We start from the raw sequence: 19,957 nt of genomic DNA on the forward strand, positions 1-19,957 counted from the left end.
GATGTTGAGCATCTTTTCGTGTGTCTGTTGTCCACCTGTAAGTCTTCTTGGGAAAAATGTCTATGCAGGTCCTGCTCTTTTGTTGTTGAGTACCATAGGGTGATTTTAAAAACATGATTTGTACTACAGAATACACTGAACTAATGCAGTGCTAAACTGATCTCCTAAGGCAGGAAAATAAACTGAAAGTGGTTCAAAACATAGCCCTCAGCCCAACAGGACACAAAATCTATTTCTAAGTCTTCCACCCCTACCTCTATCTCCAAAGATCTATATTTTCCTGGAATAGTATTCTATGTGGGGTATTAAGTGCCTACCTAAACCCTGCCTATATTTTAAAGTTTAGAATATTTTTATATTTTTCCTCTCTTAGAGCCACACTCTTATGATCAAAAAACTGCACTTTTTAAAATGGAAAAGTGTATCTTATTTTATTATTCCTAATGTAAGCATTTGATGCCAAAGAAACAAAGGTAACTTTACAAACTCAGAATGTTTGCAAGTACATGAAATTTCCATTTTATTGTAGTTTTCTGTCACATGAGCTCAAATGTGTTTCTCTACAACAACTTCAGCATAGCTGCTTTGGAATTATTTCAGTCATCTTTAACACGTGACTCTACCAAATACTTTAAATCTAAAATAAACATAAAATTTTAATTAACTTTTAGATGAATGGGGTAAGAAATAAAGTCATCAGGTGATGGTTGGGACTGTTAATTTCCAACAAGAAACTGTTGAAATGTTTCTTCTGATACAATAGTTATAAATAAAAATTTTCAAAAAAACAAGGGCAGAACAAAAGTACAATAAAAGAAACTTCTGCAGCTTAAGCCTCCCATAGTCCTAAACCTGAGAGAAGCAAGTCAAAGCACCTTTCCTACAAATTAAGTGGGTTTCCAGTATTTCCATGTAGTTAAGTTTTAGAAATACACACTCAAGACCTATCATTAATATATCTACTACCTTAGCTCTGGTTGTATTAATTATGCCTGAAGAGTTTAATACCCATCCAAGTCCAAAGGTGGAAGAACACATAAACTGGTATGGTAATGGGCAGGAGCAGACTGTAAAAGCACAGGCTTGCTGTGCTAGTGCAGTCCTGTGGGAAGTTTTCTTCCACAGAGGCTGAGTAGAACAGTCCTGCTAAAGAGACCAGTGGAATAAGGACAGTCAACGTAGGAAGAGACAGAAACATTATTCTCCCCCACTTATTACCTGCCAGTCTGACTTTTTAAAAGGTAAGTGGTATTAAGAAAATTTAGTTGTGTGTGTTGTTTTTAATTATCATCTAGTGCTGCTCCATTTCTTCTTGCTTCTTATTTTGATGTGTCATCCTAGCTGCCTGTGGTATCATATTAGGAATCCCATCAATAATTGGATAGGCTATTCCCAATTCTTCATTGATCAATTCATTTGTCGATGCTTCAAATCTGAGGGGGGCAAAAGGAAAACAGAATGAATTGTGGAAAATAAAATGCTTGGAAGAGCTTGCTTTTCAACAAACACCATTTATCCAATTCTTGACAGATTTAATTCCAAAAAAAATCAGAATTAAACTGCTTTTAATTCTAAAAGCAGTATTAGCCAATTGAAACATTTCTCTTAGAAAATGAATCTCTATTTTCATTTTAGTCAGTTTCTCTCATATTTTATTTTTCCCTTTATTCTCAAGCTATACCTGAATATGCATTCTTTAAATCCAGTCAAAAAGATCTCCCCTTTTCATCCAAACATTCCTTCCTTACTCTGGTCAACCCCAAAACCATCCCAGTTAATTTACTATTAAACAGTCACTACAGAAAAATTCAATTTCCCCGTTTTAGAATGCACGCATGCTTAACAGAGCAACCCTACTGATCCATTAGAAGGAAACCACTGAAAAATCAAGATATACAAAATAAAAGTTTGAGGAACATGAAAGCACAGAAAGAGGAAAGTCTGGAAAGCAATGCGTCTGCAGTGTGCCAGTTACACAACGAAAAGGTAGTTTGAATGATTATTTCAAGGTATAAGAAAATGAATGAGTACATTCATTATGGAAAAAATCTAGAAATAAAAATGCAAGAAGAATGAAAATTAAAAAATGGCTAGCAATCTACCACCCAAAGATAACCACTGATAACATCTTGGTGTTTAGTATATTCAGTTTGCAATACTAGTGTTGTCAATGTTCAGTTTTAGTAGCCTGGAACTGTAGAGCTGTTTTCCTTAAAGGTTAAAGCCTTTCCAAAACCCAGCTTGTCCAGAACTAAGACCCAAAGAGGCAGCATACACAGCTTAAACGTTTACAATCGTCACGCATCAGCTGAACATTTTCACAAGAATCTGGAGGTTACTACAGTGTTTTTCATCATCTTGTTTTAAAAATCTGAATGCCTTGGACCGGTCATGACTCCCAACAGCTCAAAAACCTGGCGATACATTAGAATCCGTTAGGGTCCTTTTAAGAAAACACCTTGCTGGTCCAGCCCCCAGACCGCCCAGCTGGGTAGGCCAGGGGTGGTGCCCGGGAATCTGCATTTAAAAAAAGGTGCCCTGGCGATTCGACTGCGAAACCAGTAAACGCTGCGATCCATCACTGTGGATCTGCGGTTTGATTTGGGCGGCCTAGGACTCGACTCCCCTCCAGCCTGCCCCCGCCCTTCCCGCCTCGGTGGGAGGTGCGTGATAGCTGAGCCGGCCGGGATCCAGAAAATGGCAGCAGGAAATACTCGGACTGACCTGTAGGGCGCCCCAGTGGCTGTGAACGGCCGCACGGCCATCCCACCCGGTCCCCGCCACCGGAGGGCGCGAAAGGAAACTCGCAGCCACCGAATCTCACCTGAGCGGCTTCTTGGAGAGTGGGCACACCAGGAACTCGAGCAGGGCCGGGTCGAAGACGCGGGGCGCATTCCCCGTCTTCTCGCTCTTGTCTGCGGACCGCCACGACCCCGACGCGTGAAGGCACCTACGGGCGACCGCGGACGGCAGCGTGCATGTACCCCGCAGCGATAAGGCGAGGAGCCAGGCGCGCGCTCCGCTCAGCATGGTCTGGCAACCAGCGACCACACCGCAGCCCGGGCCGCGTCAGCGATCTCCGCGGCGAGCCCCTCACCTGCCAGACTCCGCCCCTGGTGCTGTGGAAATGCAGTCCCGGGGCCGAAAGGGGCCAGCGCTTTGGTTCCGAGGGCGCTCCCGCTCCGACCGCTTTTTCCGCCGCACCGTTGGGTAGTTCTGAGCGCGGCCGGCAGCTGGTAGCCGGAGGACTCTAGTCACTGTTCCACCGCATTTACAAATTACAAACAAAACCAATACTTAAATTGGGTGAGTTAAGTTTTCAAACAAGGGGTTCCAGGCAGCCAGTGGCCTGACCTCAAAAGTCGCACAGTGTCGGGGCGCCTGGGTGGCGCAGTCGGTTAAGCGTCCGACTTCAGCCAGGTCACGATCTCGCGGTCCGTGAGTTCGAGCCCCACGTCAGGCTCTGGGCTGATGGCTCGGAGCCTGGAGCCTGTTTCCGATTCTGTGTCTCCCTCTCTCTCTGCCCCTCCCCCATTCATGCTCTGTCTCTCTCTGTCCCAAAAATAAATAAAAAATGTTGAAAAAAAAATTAAAAAAAAAAAAAAAAGTCGCACAGTGTTAAACTTGGCCTTAAGTGGTAATCTCCAAAAGGAGGTTTCAAACACAGTCATATTGGGTATGTTAAAGCATTGGTTTGTTTTATGTAAATCTTTACCATACCCCGTGTGACCTTGTTTGTCTTTTATTTTTTCTTGTTTTATTAAATTAAAAGTTTAGAACCCGAAAAGAATCCCATAGGCCTCTTAATCCAAGATTCTTACCCTGTGGGACTCACTGTTCAACTGCATAATGAGGCACAACCAGTTAACTTCTATAAATGAGCTTGGAGTCAGCAAGGAGTCTAAACAGTGTCATCAGGCGGATGTCCGTTGGTTGAATGGGATATCCATTCAATGGATTTTTCAACCCCAAGTTTGCCCTAAGGAAGTGATAACAGGTTTGATCTTCTTACAGTGTAGTAGATTTGGGCTCTGGGCCCTGGGAGCTTGGTTTCTGGTCCATAGTTTACTAGCTGTGTGACTCCAGCAAATGACTTAACTACTCAGTTTCTTTATCTTAAGATAATGGCACCTACCTCATGAAATCTCCTCCTGGGGACCAAAATGGGATAATGCATGCAAAGAACATTTAGAAAAGTGAGATAACTTAATGCTTAATTAATGTTATCTGTTAATTTTATTTCCTCTGTTCTTTCCAGTTCTGGATGCTAGAAGATTCTTTTGTTAGTCAAAAAGTTTTTCCTTTTGTTTTGCTGCATATTGACTTGAACCTTTTTTGTATCATTGGATTTTATCATTTTACACTTTGAGGTCTTGGGAGGTAGGAGAGGGAGGGGTGTACACCGATACAAATACAAGATTATATTTGCAAATTTCCCTTCCACTCAGCAATGTGAAAATGAATTGAGAAATTTTTATACTGTTTATTTACTTTATTTTAAAAAATACACTACATTATTTGATGCTGTTTGTTCGCTAATGCTCAGAAGACTTCAGCATCAAGCAGTTTTCAGGGAGGTAGCCTCAAGAGGGACCATTGTAAAGTTCCTATGTTTGCTTTCACAGTATTTCCTACTAAGGCAGTAGCAGGAATTAATATTTCAGTTGTAGTTAGTTGATACTCTGAGTCCTACAGAAGGAGTGGACTATAAGAAAGATATATTTTAACTATATTTCATCAAGCTGTGAGGAAGCAAGCCTTGACTTCTGCCAGCACTGATTGGACCCAAGCAGGCTGGGCAGCCTTGGGGTCTTAGCCCTTGTGGGGCAGAGGCAGGCAACTTTATTTGAGACCAGTTTTATTACCCTCAGTTTGGCCTGACTGGCTGACTGATTGCTATCACCTGGGTTTTCTAACCAGTTATAAATAAATTAGTTTCAGTTTGCCTCCACATAGAAGGTTCAAAGCAGGTCAGTTTACTTTCATTTACTTCAAATTTGTAACACCAAAAATCAACGATCAATATTTAGGAACATCTGAGTGTGTAATGTATTAGTCCAAACCATGTAAATATTAATTTATACAATGTCCTTAAATAGCCCTTAGTAATTAAGGAGTATAACTCATTTCTGCATGAAGTATATATACTAAGCTCAATGTAGATGGCAATATAGAATTGTAAAGTCATTAGTCCTTTTTTACTGTTGGCATGACTATCATCTTTCCCATCACAGAGCACTGTGCACATGTGTAATTATGTGATGGGTCCTGGGTTCAGCTAGTGTAGAGCTGTGTGATCTTGGAGAGGTTACTTAAACTCTGCCCTAATCTTCTCATCTCTAAGGTAGTATAATAATAGTACCCACCTTACTAGAGTTGTTGGGAGGATTAAATAAAATAATACAAGTGAAGCAGTTAGCACAGAGGCTGGTGCACACTGTACATTTAAAAATGCCAGCAGCTGCAAAATGACTTGTTGTGGTGAAGTTGGTGAAAATCTGGTGAAAAAGGGAAAGCACGATGTACCACTGGGCACCTTAATTTTAACTGACATAGAATTTTTATCTTTTCCAATATGGATAATACTGACACACAGCTCTTTGGCTATCATATATATTAAGTGAGTTAATAATCTTCGGGCAGATTAGAGTCTAGAATATATATTTAAATAAATTCCCATAAATACCAAATTTGAGGGGCATTGAAATTTGGAGTCTGATCCAGGGAAAGTTAAAATCCATTTTCCACTAGATGGCATCATCCAGTAGTTGAACTACTATTTATTCCTGCTTGTATTTTTCTTTCTGTGATTACAAGGGTAATAGATGTATTTATTATGAGGAATAAGCTCATATGGTTATGGAGGCTGAGAAGTCCCACAACCTACCATCTGGTTGGTGTTCCATGGGATGGGACAAATGTGTAATGACATGTATCCACCATTATAGTATCATACAGAATAATTTCACTGCCCTAGAAATCCCCTGTGCTTTACTTGCTCATCCCTTCTTCTCCCCTAACCCCTGGAAACCACAGAAATTTTTACTGCTGCTATAGTTTTGCCTTTTCCTGAATGTTATATAGTTGGAATCATACAGTAGGTAGGCTTTTCAGATTGGCTTCTTTAACTTAGCAATATACATTTAAGGTTTCTCTGTGTCTTTTCATGATTTGATAGTTAATTTCTTTTAACTATTGAATAATATTTTGTTTTCTGGATATACCATCATTTATTAATCCATTACCAATTAAATGACATCTTGGTTGCTTCTAAATTTTGGCAACTATGGGAAAAGCTGCTATAAACATTCATATGCAGGTTTTTATGTGGACATACATTTTTAACGCATTTGGGTAAACACCGAGGACTGTGATTTCAGATCATATGGTAAAAGTGTATTTAGTTTTGTAAGAAACTGCCAAACTGTCTTCCAAAGTGACTGTACCATTTTGCATTTCCAACAGCAATGCCTAAGAGTTTCTGTTGTTCTGCATCGTTGCCAGCATTTGGTATTGTCTGCCTTTTGGATTTTCACCATTCTAGTAGGTATGCAGTGGCTGTCTCCTTATTTTAACTTGCAAGTCCCTGGGGATGTATGGAGTTGAACATCTTTTCCTATGTTTATTTTCTACCTGTATATTATCTTTGGTGAGGTGTCTATTCAGATCTTTTGTACATTTTTTAAATTGGATTATTCATTCATATTCAGTTAATGCAGACTCTTGATCTCAGCTCGGGACTTGATCTCAGGGTTGTGAGTTCAAGCTCCGCATTGGGCCCAGTGTGGAGCCTACTTAAAGAATAAATTGGATTGTTCATTTTCTTACCATTGAGCTTTAGGAGTTCTTTGAACATTTGTCCTTTGTCAGGTATGTCTTTTGAAATATTTTTCCTAGTCTGCAACTTGTCTTTCATTCTCTTTATATGTTTATTATACCAGAATAAATAAAAGATCAGAATCCTGAGACACATATAAATCCAAAGTATCTTTTCATCAAAGATCTTTTATTTTTACTCAAGATAATCTTAAGTAACCGATATCTATTTCCTCCACACATTCTTTCACCTTCTGTTTGCAGGGTTTCTCTCCTTTGTTGCTGAACACTTTCAAAGATGTGAGCAGAGATTTTTGACCCCACGTAACCCTAATCTATGAGAGGCACAGAAAAAAGAGGTGCACCCAAGATAAAGCATTGTGGTCCTAATTGAGCCACTGTTTCTCTTCCTGGAGTGACTGCAAGATAGTTGACAGTGATAACATTCAATTACAATTTGAATGTTCTCATTTGGCACATTGAATGTCAAGTCTCCTCCAATCTCATACAGTGATATTACAAGGTAGAAAGAATGCAAATATTTCTCATGGCATAATGTAAGATACAAAAATGGCAGAACATTCCAGTCTCTGTTTCATTCCCTTGTTATAATGAACACAACCTTCTTATGGGAATGGAGTGACCTACTTCAATGTACCTTGCTTTGTATGTGATAGTTTAACAAGTTATTCACAAGTGTAGACAAATGACCAAGAACTCCCAACCTATTTCCATGGGATTGTGCGAAGGTTCTTAGCACAGTGGCTTATGAGTCCCTCAAAAAACTAACCTCTGCCTCTCTAGCAGCTTTTCTCACTGTGGCCACTTCCCATCTTGGATTCAGCCATTCTGAATCATTTTCTGTTCCACTAATAGCCTAGGCTGTTCTACAGCTCCATGTCCTTTGCTCATGCCATTACACCTGCCCTGAATATCTTTTTCTCCTTTTGTCCACCTAAAGCACTTACTTGTCTTTAAGACCCAGTTTTAACACTGCTTCTTTTATGAAGATTTTTCTAATTTCTTCCTTTTCCCTGTACCCTAGGTATTAGCCAACCCATCCATCATGTACAATGATACACTACACACGGACACACATAATGCCTGTACTGCTTCATCGCCATTATTCATTTATATGTAAGATTCTTTGGGTCACATACCATGTATGCTTTATTTCTTTATATCTGCATCTAGCACAATGACTGGCCCATAGTAGGTTTTTAAAAATGCCTATAAAATGAATGTAGTATGTCAGTACCAGATGTTTCATTGTTCCTCTTGTCAGCAGAAAAAAATTATTATGCAATTATAAAACATGCCAGGAACATAGCTACCAGTGAAAAGAATAGCACAACAAATTTCTTTTTCAATGTAGAGAAATTTTAAACACATAAACTATTTTTCCAGACTGGCTATAATTTTGAGCAACATAAGTTAGGGCAGAGGTACTAGAAGGAGTATTGTATTAGATCCGTCTTCTAAATTATTTTTTTGTTTGAGTTTATGTATTTTTAAAATTTACATAAAAGTGGGGCACCTGGGTAGCTCAGTTGTTTAAGCATCTGACTTTGGCTTAGGTCGTGATCTCACGGTTCATGAGTTTGAGCCCCATGTCAGGTTCTGTGCTGACAGCTCAGAGCCTGGAGCCTGCTTTGGATTCTGTGTCTCCTCTCTCTGCCCACCCCCTGCTCACACTCTGTCTCCCCCTCTCAAAAATAAATAAACATTTTTTTTAATGTACATAAAAGTTACAAAAGTAAAACAAATAATTCTTATATACTCTCATTGAGATTCCCTAAGTTAACAACTCTATAGCTAGTTTTTAGAAAGCTATTTGAGAGTAACTTGCAGAAATGAGGTTTAACCACTCCAAAACTTACCAGAAAACATTTTCTTACCTAACCATGATACAATGATCTAAATCAGGAAATTAATATTTATACAATGTTATTATAAAATCTACAGATTAAAACTTTACCAGTTGTCCCATTAATGTACTTTTTATAGCAAAAGAAAAAAAAAACATTTCTGGTCCAGGATCCAATCCACCATCAACCATTATATTTGTTTCCCATATCTTATTTGTCTCTTTTAGTATGAGATAGTTTTTGTTTTTTTGTATTCCATGATCTTGACATATTGAAGCATACAGGCCAGTTACTTCTCAGCAAGCCCATTCCTTGACTTGAATTGTGTGATATTTCCTCATGATTAGATTCAGGTTATACATTTTTGCCAGGAATACCAAAGAGTGATATTATGTCCTTTTCAGTTCTTCATACTAAGAAGCATCACTTGTGATGCTCATTCTACACATTTTACTAAAGTGGTGCCTGCAAGCTGTCTCTGCTATAAATTACTATTTTTCTCTGTGTAATTAAAAATCATGGGGGTTACATAAATATCATATAGAGATGAGTTTATATGTAAGGCAAAAACAAGAGAGCAAGTTTCTTAAGTGATCTAATGGGAAATTGTGTAGTTCTGTGGCAAATTGTTTAGCTCTGTTATTTGATTTTTCTAGAAATTGCATATAAAAATTAGAAGACTGTTTAAAATGGCAATTTTCTGGGGTGCCTGGGTGGCTCAGTTGGTTAAGCAGCTGACTCTAGATTTCAGTTCAGGTCCTGATCTCACAGTTGTGAGATTGAGCCCTGTGTCAAGCCCCTGCAGGCTCAGTGTGGAGCCTGCTTGAGATTCTGTCTCTCCCTCTCTCTCTCTCTCTCTCTCTTTCTCTTTCTCTCTCTCTCGCTTGCTCTGTCCCTCCCCGCCCCTCAAAATAAATATAAAAAAATAATGAAATGGCAATTTTCTGACATTTTGAGGAGTTTAGCCTCAAAATTATTTACAAAAACAAGATGTGTCTCTGTATTCCCATAGAGCTGAATATTAAAACCTTAAGTAAATGGAAGTTTTGCATTCAGCAACTCCTCAGGGAGATGACACTTGAATAGCAGGAGAACTCCCTATTTCTATGTCTATGCATTTGGCTCTTCAAAAACCCTCTGACAAGAAGATAATGTCCTATGTTATTAGTCATACTTTACAATCAAAAGAACAGACTTATGTTGGTGTTGATGAATCCTGAGTTCCAGTTTCCTTGTTCGCCCACATATTCTTTTTTTTTTTTAATTTTTTTTAATGTTTTATTTATTTTTGAGACAGGAAGAGACAGAGTATGAACAGGGGAGGGTCAGAGAGAGGGAGACACAGAATCTGAAACAGGCTCCAGGTTCCGAGCTGTCAGCACAGAGCCCGGCGCGGGGCTTGAACTCATGGACGGCGAGATCATGACCTGGGCCGAAGTCGGCCGCTTAACCGACTGAGCTACCCAGGCACCCCGTCATATTCTTAAAGAGAGAACTATGCTGAAATTATGTTTTGAATACCTAGCAATGCAATTGCTGGGTCCTAGGGTAGTTCTGTTTTTAATTTTTTGAGGAACCTCCATACTCTTTTCCAGAGTGGCTGCACCAGTTTGCATTCCCACCAGCAGTGCAAAAGAGATCCTCTTTCTCCATATCCTGGCCAATATCTGTTGTTGCCCGAGTTGTTAATTTTAGCCACTCTTACTGGTGTGAGGTTGTATCTCATTGTGGTTTTAATTTGTATTTCCCTGATGATGAGTGATGGCGAGCAGTTTTTCATGTGTCAGTTGGCCATCTGGATGTCTTCTTTGGAGAAGTGTCTATTCATGTCTTTTGCCCATTTCTACACTGGATTATTTGGTTTTTGGGTGTTGAGTTTGATAAGTTCTTTATAGATTTTGGATACTAATCCTTTATCTGATATGTCATTTGCAAATATCTTCTCCCATTCCATTGGTTGCCTTTTAGTTTTGCTGATTCTTTCCTTCACTGTGCAGAAGCTTTCTATTTTGATTAAGTCTCAATAGTTCATTTTTGCAAGTTCTCTTGCCTCCAGAGACATGTTGAGTAAGAAGTTGCGCTGGCTGAGGTCAAAGAGGTTTTTGCCTGCTTTCTGCTCTAGGATTTTGACGGCTTCCTGTCTTACATTTAGGTCTTTCATCCATTTTGAGTTTATTTTTGTGTGTGGTGTAAGAAAGTGGTCCAGGTTCATTTTTCTGCCTGTCGCTGTCCAGTTTTCCCAGCACCACTTGCTGAAAAGACTGTCTTTATTCCATTAGATATTCTTTCCTGCTTTGTCAAAGATTAGTTGGCCATACATTTGTGGGTCCATTTCTGGGTTCTCTATTCTGTTCCATTGATCTGAGTGTCTGTTTTTGTGGCAGGTAGTTTGTGTTTCTAGGAATTTACCTTTTTCTTGTAGTTATCTAATTTGTTGGCATATAATTGTTCATAATAGTCTCTTATGATCTTTCATATTTCTGTGGTATCAGTTGTAATGGCTCTTCCTTCACTTACAATTTTATTTATATTAGTCTTCTCTCTTTTTTTATTAGTTAATCTAACTAAAGATTTGTCCATTTTTTTAATCTTTTCAAAAAACCAATTCCTAGTTTCATTGATCTTTTGTATTGTCTCTATTTCATTATTTCTTTGATCTTTACTATTCCTTCTGCCAACTTTGGGCTTAGTTGTTGTTTTTGTTTTTTTCCTAGTTCCTTGAGGTGTAAATTAGGTTGTTTGAGATTTTTCTTTTTTTTTTTTAAATGTTCATTCATTTTTAAGAGGGAGAGCACATGCACTAGTGGGGGGATGGGCAGAGAGATGGAGAGAGGATTTGAAGCAGGCTCCACACTGACAGTACAGAGCCCAACGTGGGGTTCAAACAGACCATGAGATCATGACCTGAGCCAAAGTCGGACATTTAACTGACTGAGCCACCCAGGTACCCCAAGATTTTTCTTTTTTTTAAATGTAGGCATTTATCGCTATAAACTTCCCCTTTAGACCTGCTTTTGCTGCATACTATAAGTTTTGGTATGTTTTGTGCTTGTTTTTGTTTGTTTCAAGATACTTTTGATTACCCTTTTGATTTCTTCTTTGACCCATTTGGTTATTCAGGAGTGTGTTGTTTAATTTCTACTTGTTTATGAATTTCTAATTTCCTTCTGTTATTGACTTCTTTGTGGTACCACCTGAAATGGTATCTTTTGAATTTGTTAAGACTAGTATTATACCCTAACATTTTATCTATTTTGGAGGATGATATATGTGTGTTTGAAAAGAATGTGCATTCTGCTGTGGATGGATGGAATGTTCTGCGTATGTCTGTTAGGTCCATTGGGTCTATAGTGTTGATCAAGATTGCTGTTTTCTGGGGTGCCTGGGTAGCTCAGTTGGTTAAGTGTCTGACTTCAGCTCAGGTCATGTCTCACAGTTTGTGAGTTCAAGTCCCATATCAGGCTCTGTGCTGACAGCTCAGAGCCTGGAACCTGCTTCGGATTCTGTGTCTCCCTCTCTCTCTATCCCTTCCCTGCTTGCTCTCTCACTCTCTGTCTCTCTCTCAAAAATGAATACACATTAAAATTTTTTTTTTAAAAGATTGCTATTTCCTATCTTGCCATTTGCAATGACGTGGATGGAGCTAGGATGTATTATGCTAAATGAAATAAGTCAATCAGAGAAAGACAAATACCATATGATTTCACTCATGTGGAATTTAAGAAACAAAACAGATGAACATATGGGGAGGGTGGGAGAGAGAAGAGAGAAAAACAAACCACAAGAGACTCTTAATGATAGAGAACAAACTATGGGTTGAGGGAGGGAAGTGGGTGGTAGATGGGCTAGATGAGCTAGATGTGTAATGGGTACTAAGGAGGGCACTTGTTTTGATGAGCACTGGATGTGGTATGTAAGTGATGAATCACAGAATTCTCCTGAAACCAACATTGCATGGTATGTTAACTAAAATTTAAATTAAGTTTAAATTGAAAAAATAGTTTGCTGTTTCCTTATTAATATTCTGCTTTGATGATCTATCCTCTGATGAAAGTGGGATATTGTAGTCCTCTACTATTATTGTATTGCTGTCTATTTCTTCCTTCAGTTCCATTAAACTTTGCTTTATATATATATTGGTGCTCCAATGTTAGGTGCATCCTTTTTTTAAAAAAAAAATGTTTATTTATTTTTGAGAGAGAGAGAGAAATAAAGAGAGAGAGAGAGAACAAGCAGAGAAGGGGCAAAGAGAGGGAGGGAGATACAGAATCCGAAGCAGGCTCCAGGCTCTGAGCTGTCAGCCCAGAACCTGATGCGAGGCTTGAACCCATGAACCGTGAGATCATGACCTGAGCTGCAGTAGGCCGCTTAACCAACTGAGCCACCCGGATGCCCCTAGGTACATCCTCTTGATGAATTGATCTATTTATTATTATACGATGACCTTTGTCTCTTGTGAGTTTTTGACAATGTTGTTTGATGGCTATCTTCCTCCAGTGTCTTCACATGGTCTTTCCTGTGTGTGTATCTATCTACTGTCCTAATCTCTGCTTCTTATAATAACATCAGTCACATTGGATTAGGGCCCACCCATATGATCTCTCTTTACTTTAATTACCTCTTTAAAGGTCCCATATATAGTCCAAATATATAGTCACATTCTGAGGTACTAGGGGCTAGGATCTCAACATATTAATTTGGAGGAACACAATTCAGCCCATAACACTGCACTTCCAGTTCCACTGGCTTGGCACAAAAACTTAAGCTCTACAGGATTTAAAAGAAGGTTATCAAACATCTTAAAATCCCTTAATAGACTATAATACATATTTAAATATGTTTAATTTTTAAAAGGAAGCCATTTGTAGAATTCTCATCTATGAGGGAATTATGCATGAGAAACATTCATTTTTAAAGTAATGATGGCTCCAAGGAAAATATCTATTTTCTCTTTTTATATACTTGAAGGTAACTTGACTATAAAGAACTTTTATAGTCTGAATTAAAAATAACTTTTTCAGGAAAAATTCTAAACTAAAGCCCAATGTACAGTTCCCCTCATGTAAAGATGTAATAATTCAAGTACGTTCCATATCTAATTTCTCCTTAATAGTGATATAAGTGTGAATAATGATCACATATTTTAGAAAGGACTTCCTTGCCCTTTGGGAAATAATCAGGTAGGGTATGCTAAATTATAGTACAATGAAAAGAAATCAAATATCAGTGGCTTGAAATAATGAGTTTATTTTGTGTTCATGCTATTAGGTTAAATCACATGAGAGTAGCAGTATTTAATCATTTTTAAACTAGGGATACTGCAACTTTGTATAGATAAACCTAATCTATATCGGTCATAGATTGGTCTGGGTCTCTACTCCTTGTTGTCCTTGCTCTTTGTTTTCACCAGCTAAGATGTGGCTGGTTACTTTGAGGCAAAGAAAGGAACTGAAGAAAGTGCACATATTCCACATACTCAAATATTATTGGTCAAAAAAAGTCACAAGGCCGTGTCTAACTTCAGTGGGGTGGAGAAGTACTATCTAAATTTCAGGAAGAAAGAGAACTGGAAGTATTTGTGACTACCAAATTTGGTAATATTTATGTCAATGTCAGTCTGTAATAAGGATTCTTTTATAGACTTTTCTAGTCCTCCTATGCATCATAGAACCTGCTTTTGAACAATCACACGACTTGATTATCCAGATAATTGTTGTTGGCTTTTGTGTGTTACAAATATGGAAATGCCCTAGACATTGTTAATCCCAGATGCATTTGATGTCACTTACATAGACTTTGTCACAGAGTTTCAGAAATAGTTTTTGGACCTTGCTATTGTTGAAATAGTAGATTTCCAGTAATTCTTCAATACTGAGTCATGTTCTTCCATAATATGTAATATAATTCCTATGCTAGGGCTATTTTTTTCAAACTTTTCCTGTGTCTAGAATTGGAATGCCGTGATAAACATTGAAGAAACCATGTTTCAATAGTTTATTTACTATTTTGTTTTTCTTATTCCAAACTTGACATACAATATGATGTAATATAATGCAAATAATATAAACTATATTCCAGATGATATTTATGTTTAATAATGAAATAGATGACATCTTTATTAAACTGGTTGGTTTTATTAACCAGAAAGAACTTGCTGGTCTAGTGAAATTCCAGTTCTAATTTTGTATTCTTTGTTAGAGTAGTGGTATAAGAATTGCTTTATAATATTTTGGTTAAAAAGTACAACAAGTATCTAGTTACTGTGTTGTGTGAATCAATATCAAAGGAATGTATGCTTGTAACTTTCAGTAACAGCTTTATTGAGATAAATTCATGTATATACAATTTAAACATTTAAAGTGTACAATTCAGTGGTTTTTAGTATATTCACAGAGTTGCACAACCATCACCAAGATCAATTTTAGAACATTTTCATCATTCCGCGAAGAAACTTCTTAGCAGTTACTCTCCATTTCCCCAATCCCATCCCACCACTGGCCCTAGGCAACCACTAATGTACTTTCTGTCTCCACAGATTTGCCTATTCTGGATATTTCCTGTAAATGGAATCATACAATAGATAGTTTTGTGACTGGTTTCGTCAATTTAGCATGTTATCAAACTCCATCCATGTTTAAAAAAAATTTTTTTTTAATGTTTGTTTATTTTTGAGACAGAGAGAGACAGAGCATGAATGGGGGAGGGTCAGAGAGAGGGAGACACAGAATCTGCAGCAGGCTCCAGGCTCTGAGCTGTCAGCACAGAGCCCGACGTGGGGCTTGAACTCAGGGACCGTGAGATCATGACCTGAGCCGAAGTTGGACGCTTAACCGACTGAGCCACCCAGGCGCCCCCAACTCCATCCATGTTGTAACATGTATCAATGCTTCATTCCTTTTTACTGCCAAATAGCATTCAATTGTATGGATACACCATATTTATTTATCCATTCATCAGTTGGTAGACATTTGGGTTGTTTCCAAGTTTTGCCTATGAATAATGCTCTTACGAACATTTGTGTTAAAATCTTTGTATGTCTGTACATATGTTCTTATTTTGCTTGGATACGTACCTAGGAGTAGAATTGGTAGGTCATATGATAACTCTATGTTTAATTTTTAGAGAAATTTTCAGATTGTTTCAAAACAGCTGTACCTTTTTATATGCCTTTTTTAAATGTTACAAAAAAATTTTTTAACGTTTATTTATGTTAGAGAGAGAAGGGTGGGGAGGAGCAGAGAGAGAGGGAGACAGAGAATTCCAAGCAGACTCTGAGCTAACAGCAAAGAGCCCAATGTGGAGCTCAAACCCACAAACTGCAAGATCATGACTTGAGCCAAAGTCACACACTTTAACCGACTGAGCCACCCAGGCATCCCAAGATTTTTAAAAATATTTATGTAATCTCTATACTCAACGTGAGGCTTGAACTCACAACCCTGAGATCAAGAGTCACATGCTCTACTGACTGAGCCAGCCGGGCATCCCCCCATTTTACATTCCTACTAGCAATGTTTAAGAGTTTCAATTTTCCACATCCTTGCTAGGCCTTGTTATTGTATGTCTTTCAGATTATTGTCATTTTAATGGGTGTGGTATTTCCATGTGGTTTTCATTTGGATGTTGAGTGTCTTTTTTTCATATGTTTATTGGCATTTGTCTATCTTCTTTGGAGAAATGTCTGTTCAGATCCTTCCAACATTTTTCAATTGTGTTCTTTGTCTTTTTATTATTGAGTGTAAGAATTCTATGTATAATCTGGATACAAGTCCCATGAGAGATACATGATTTGCAAATATTTTTGCTCAATCTTTACGTTGTCTTTTCAGTTTTTGGTGGTGTCCTTTGAAGCACAAGTTTTTCTCTTTTTTTCTTTGTTTGCATATGCTTTTCTATTTGTCTTTAAGGAAAGATTGCCTAATCCAAACTCACAGAGATTTACACCTGTGTTTTCTTCTATGGCTTTCATAGTATTAGCTCTTATATTTAGATCTTAGGACAATTTTGTTAATTTTTAAAAATTTTCTTTTTAATGTTTATTTATTTTTGATAGAGAGAGACAGGGAGACAGAGCACGGGTTGGGAGAGGGGCAGAGAGAGAGGGAGACACAGAATCTGAAGCAGGCTTCAGGCTCTGAGCTGTCAGCACAGAGCAGACATGGGACTCGAACCCACAAACTGTGAGATCATGACCTGAGCTGAAGTCCCACACTCAACCAACTGAGCCACCCAGGTGCCCCAAATTTTGTTACATTTTTTACATGGTGTGAGGTAGGAGTCCACTTTTATTCTTTTGGAAGTGAATATACAGTTGTCCCAGCACCATTTGTTGAAAAGACTATTCCTTACCCCTATTGAATTATCTGGAGACCTTTGTTGAAAATCAACTGACTGTAAATGTGAGGGTTTATTTCTGGATTCTTAGTTCTATTCTACTGATTGATATGTATATACATATGCCAGTACCACACCATCTTGATTACTGTAGCTTTGTAGTAAGTTTTAAAATTGGGAAGTGTGAGTCCTCCAGCTATGTTCTTCATATCTGAGACATTATTTTGGCTACTCTGGGTTCCTTGAAATTCCATGTGAGTTTTAGGATCAGCTTGTCAATTTCTGCAAAGAAGCCAGTTGGATTTTTGCTAAGGAATATTGCTATCTTTATAACATAAGTCTTCTAATCCATGAACATGGGATGTCATTCCATTTATTTAGGTCTTTTTAAAATTTTTAAATGATTTGTGATTTTCAGAGTATGAGTTTTACACTTTCTATTAAATTTATTCCTGAGTATTTTAGTCCTTTTGATGCCATTACAAATGAAATCATTTCCTTAATTTTCAGTTTGTTATAGAACTGTAAAGCTACTATATAGAAATGTAATTTATTTTTATATGACTCTGTGTCCTGAAACCTTACAGAACTTGTTTATTATTTTGGTAGTTTGTTTTTTACTAGATTCCTTAGGATTTTCTATATACAAGCTTATAACGTCTACAAATAGAGATAGTTTTACTTCTTCATTTCGAATCTGGATGCCTTTAACTTTATTTTATTGCCTAATTGCCCTTTCCAGAACCTCTAACACAAGGTTGAATAGAAGTGGCAGGAACAGACATCCTTGTCTTTTTCCTGATCTTAGAAGGAAAAGTTAAATCTTTCACCATTAAGTATTGTTAGCTATGGTTTTTTGTAGGTGCTGTAAACAATCTTTTAAAGAATTTATAATTGTTACATTCTTCTCTTACATAGTTTCATTACCTAAATATAATAGTAGAGCACAATTTGGTAAAATTAAGAGAAATATTAAGCAAAGAATAAGATTACTTCTTATTTTCTGCTATGTAACTATTGGGCATCTTCATCTTTGTTCTTGCCCTATCTATAACCTCCACCAAGGAAAGTGATCCCCCATTGGACCCTACTGTCTCAGAAGCCATATTTGATATTGTACTATTTTCCGTCTTTCCCCACCTTCCAACCCCTTTTGTTGGGCTGGAATAACAATCTAACCTAAGAATAACCAATCCTTAGGTGAGACAGTAATCTTCACCCTCAGACGCCAGATTAAAAAGCATTATTTTCACTAAGTGAATACTCTTTCTCATGATTGGACATAAGGAAAGAAGGAAACAATTTGTCAGTTATTGGTGCAAGTTCTAGCTGAAAACTTATATGAGAACAGAATCGGCTTGGGAGGCCATAATGGATCATGTATAGCTAAAATTACAAAAAAGTAGAAATTATAAATAAGCAGAAATAGTTACTAAAGCAGGACAGAAAGAAGTAGATACATAGGCTAGAATTAAGTAACACAACAGAATAGTACAGGAAAAGTTCTTGAACTCTTACATCTCAGGTATCTAGAATGTGCTTAAATTCAAAACCAGTCTTCTCCAGCCCCAATTCTTGGGCTTCCGTGAGATCTTAGTCTTTTTATCCCTCCACATGAGCTAACTTGAAAGAGTCCTTGTTGCTAGAAAATAAATGAAATAACTAAAAACAGGATAAACTAATTATAATAATTTTTTTTCTCAAGTGACCTGAACTTTAATGAGAAAGACATGGGAAGAGAATGGAAATTATTTTGGGGATAGTAAAAATGCATGAAAATAATGAAGAAAGAAAATAGATGAACCTTAGGGTCCTTGCCCTTAAGCAACTTATGTTGCCTAATGTTGCCGTTAGTTGTTAGAAATGCAATTAGTATTGACTAATTCCTATTTAAGAGAAATATTTGATAATGTGGTAATGATGAAATTGTTAAAATGACAATATTGTGCTTGATAAATTCTTCAAGGATAGGGCATTTGGGAAGAAACCTTGTTAATGGCAAACATCCCTTAAGGATTTAAAATGGTATGGGTGGCAATATGAATTATAGATGATATAAATGGCAAGAAGCTGTGTCTTGGCAGCTGGCACATGGTTTTAGATGAAGAATAAAGTAATTGTGAAGATGAGGTAAATAAAATGATTGATATTAATTACAGTTGGGCTTTAAGCAATAATGACTGCTATTTAGTCTTTGTGAACAATTGAGGTGTAGGCTGTAATTTTTCCCAGCTGAATTTACTAATTCTGCTCAGCTGCCAAGTAAAGTTAAAGGACTTTACTAATTAAAGATAGGAAGAGCTAATGGTGGAAAGTGTATGTAATTGAGATTGGGGCAATTTTTGACATGTTAGAGGAGTGTATGAGAAGTTAATGAGATACCTTGGCATTTAGTTGGGAAAAAGAGAAGGCCTAGCTCCATGGGCAGTATCAGAATGGCGATTGAGGTATGGGGCTTACATTCCATTTATTGGCCTAGCAATCATGCCTTGTTGATTATAGCAAATTTACTAAAATGTACTGCTTTGAGATGGTGATTCTGGCTAGGGTGTTAATTTCCAAGCTTCCTCAAGCTAATGTTCATGGAAAGCCAAACATAGGACCTAGAATTGAAGTAAATGAAACAATGGTCACACAGGTGAACTTTAGTACAGAAATAATATGGTATAAATCAACATTTTTAGAGTGTGGATTCAGCAGTCTAATTAATTGACTTCGCTGAATTGTAGTGGAGTATGAGAACATGGAAGTTTTGCATTCTCCTGCAGGTTTGAGTCCTAAAATTTCTTTCTTCAAAGTAACTCTTATCATTCATATTTTTATTGCATATTACATTAATGAGTGTTCTCCAGAGAAACAGAACCAGTAAGATAGAAATATAGATATGTAAGAGATTTAGTGTATGAATTGATTCATGCAAATATGGAGACAAGAAGTCC

General features: G+C 37.6%; 2 protein-coding genes across 2 annotated transcripts; both read right to left on the bottom strand.

Moving 5' to 3' along the window:
- Window positions 1-493: 493 nt before the first annotated feature.
- On the bottom strand, window positions 494-1,204 carry PIGY (phosphatidylinositol glycan anchor biosynthesis class Y). The gene has a single exon (XM_049630869.1). It carries the CDS (start codon window positions 1,196-1,198, stop codon window positions 983-985), a length of 216 nt encoding a protein of 71 aa, XP_049486826.1. The 5' UTR covers window positions 1,199-1,204; the 3' UTR covers window positions 494-982.
- A 74-nt stretch (window positions 1,205-1,278) lies between these two features.
- On the bottom strand, window positions 1,279-3,135 carry PYURF (PIGY upstream open reading frame). Its single transcript, XM_049630868.1, has 2 exons — window positions 2,825-3,135; window positions 1,279-1,433 (listed from the first exon to the last, which is right to left on the bottom strand). The coding sequence occupies exons 1-2, from the start codon at window positions 3,028-3,030 to the stop codon at window positions 1,292-1,294; spliced, it is 348 nt and encodes a 115-aa protein (XP_049486825.1). The 5' UTR covers window positions 3,031-3,135; the 3' UTR covers window positions 1,279-1,291.
- Window positions 3,136-19,957: the final 16,822 nt, after the last annotated feature.

The sequence above is a fragment of the Panthera uncia genome, chromosome B1 (genome assembly GCF_023721935.1).
Source record: "Panthera uncia isolate 11264 chromosome B1, Puncia_PCG_1.0, whole genome shotgun sequence".
Taxonomy (NCBI): domain Eukaryota; kingdom Metazoa; phylum Chordata; class Mammalia; order Carnivora; family Felidae; genus Panthera; species Panthera uncia.

Coding starts and splice junctions, on each gene's coding strand:
- PYURF (XM_049630868.1), bottom strand. CDS start 3,030: ATGCTGAGCGGAGCGCGCGCCTGGCTCCTCGCCTTATCGCTGCGGGGT. Junction 1,434..2,824: donor CTCTCCAAGAAGCCGCTCAG/GTGAGATTCGGT, acceptor TGCCCCCCTCAG/ATTTGAAGCATCGACAAATG.
- PIGY (XM_049630869.1), bottom strand. CDS start 1,198: ATGTTTCTGTCTCTTCCTACGTTGACTGTCCTTATTCCACTGGTCTCT.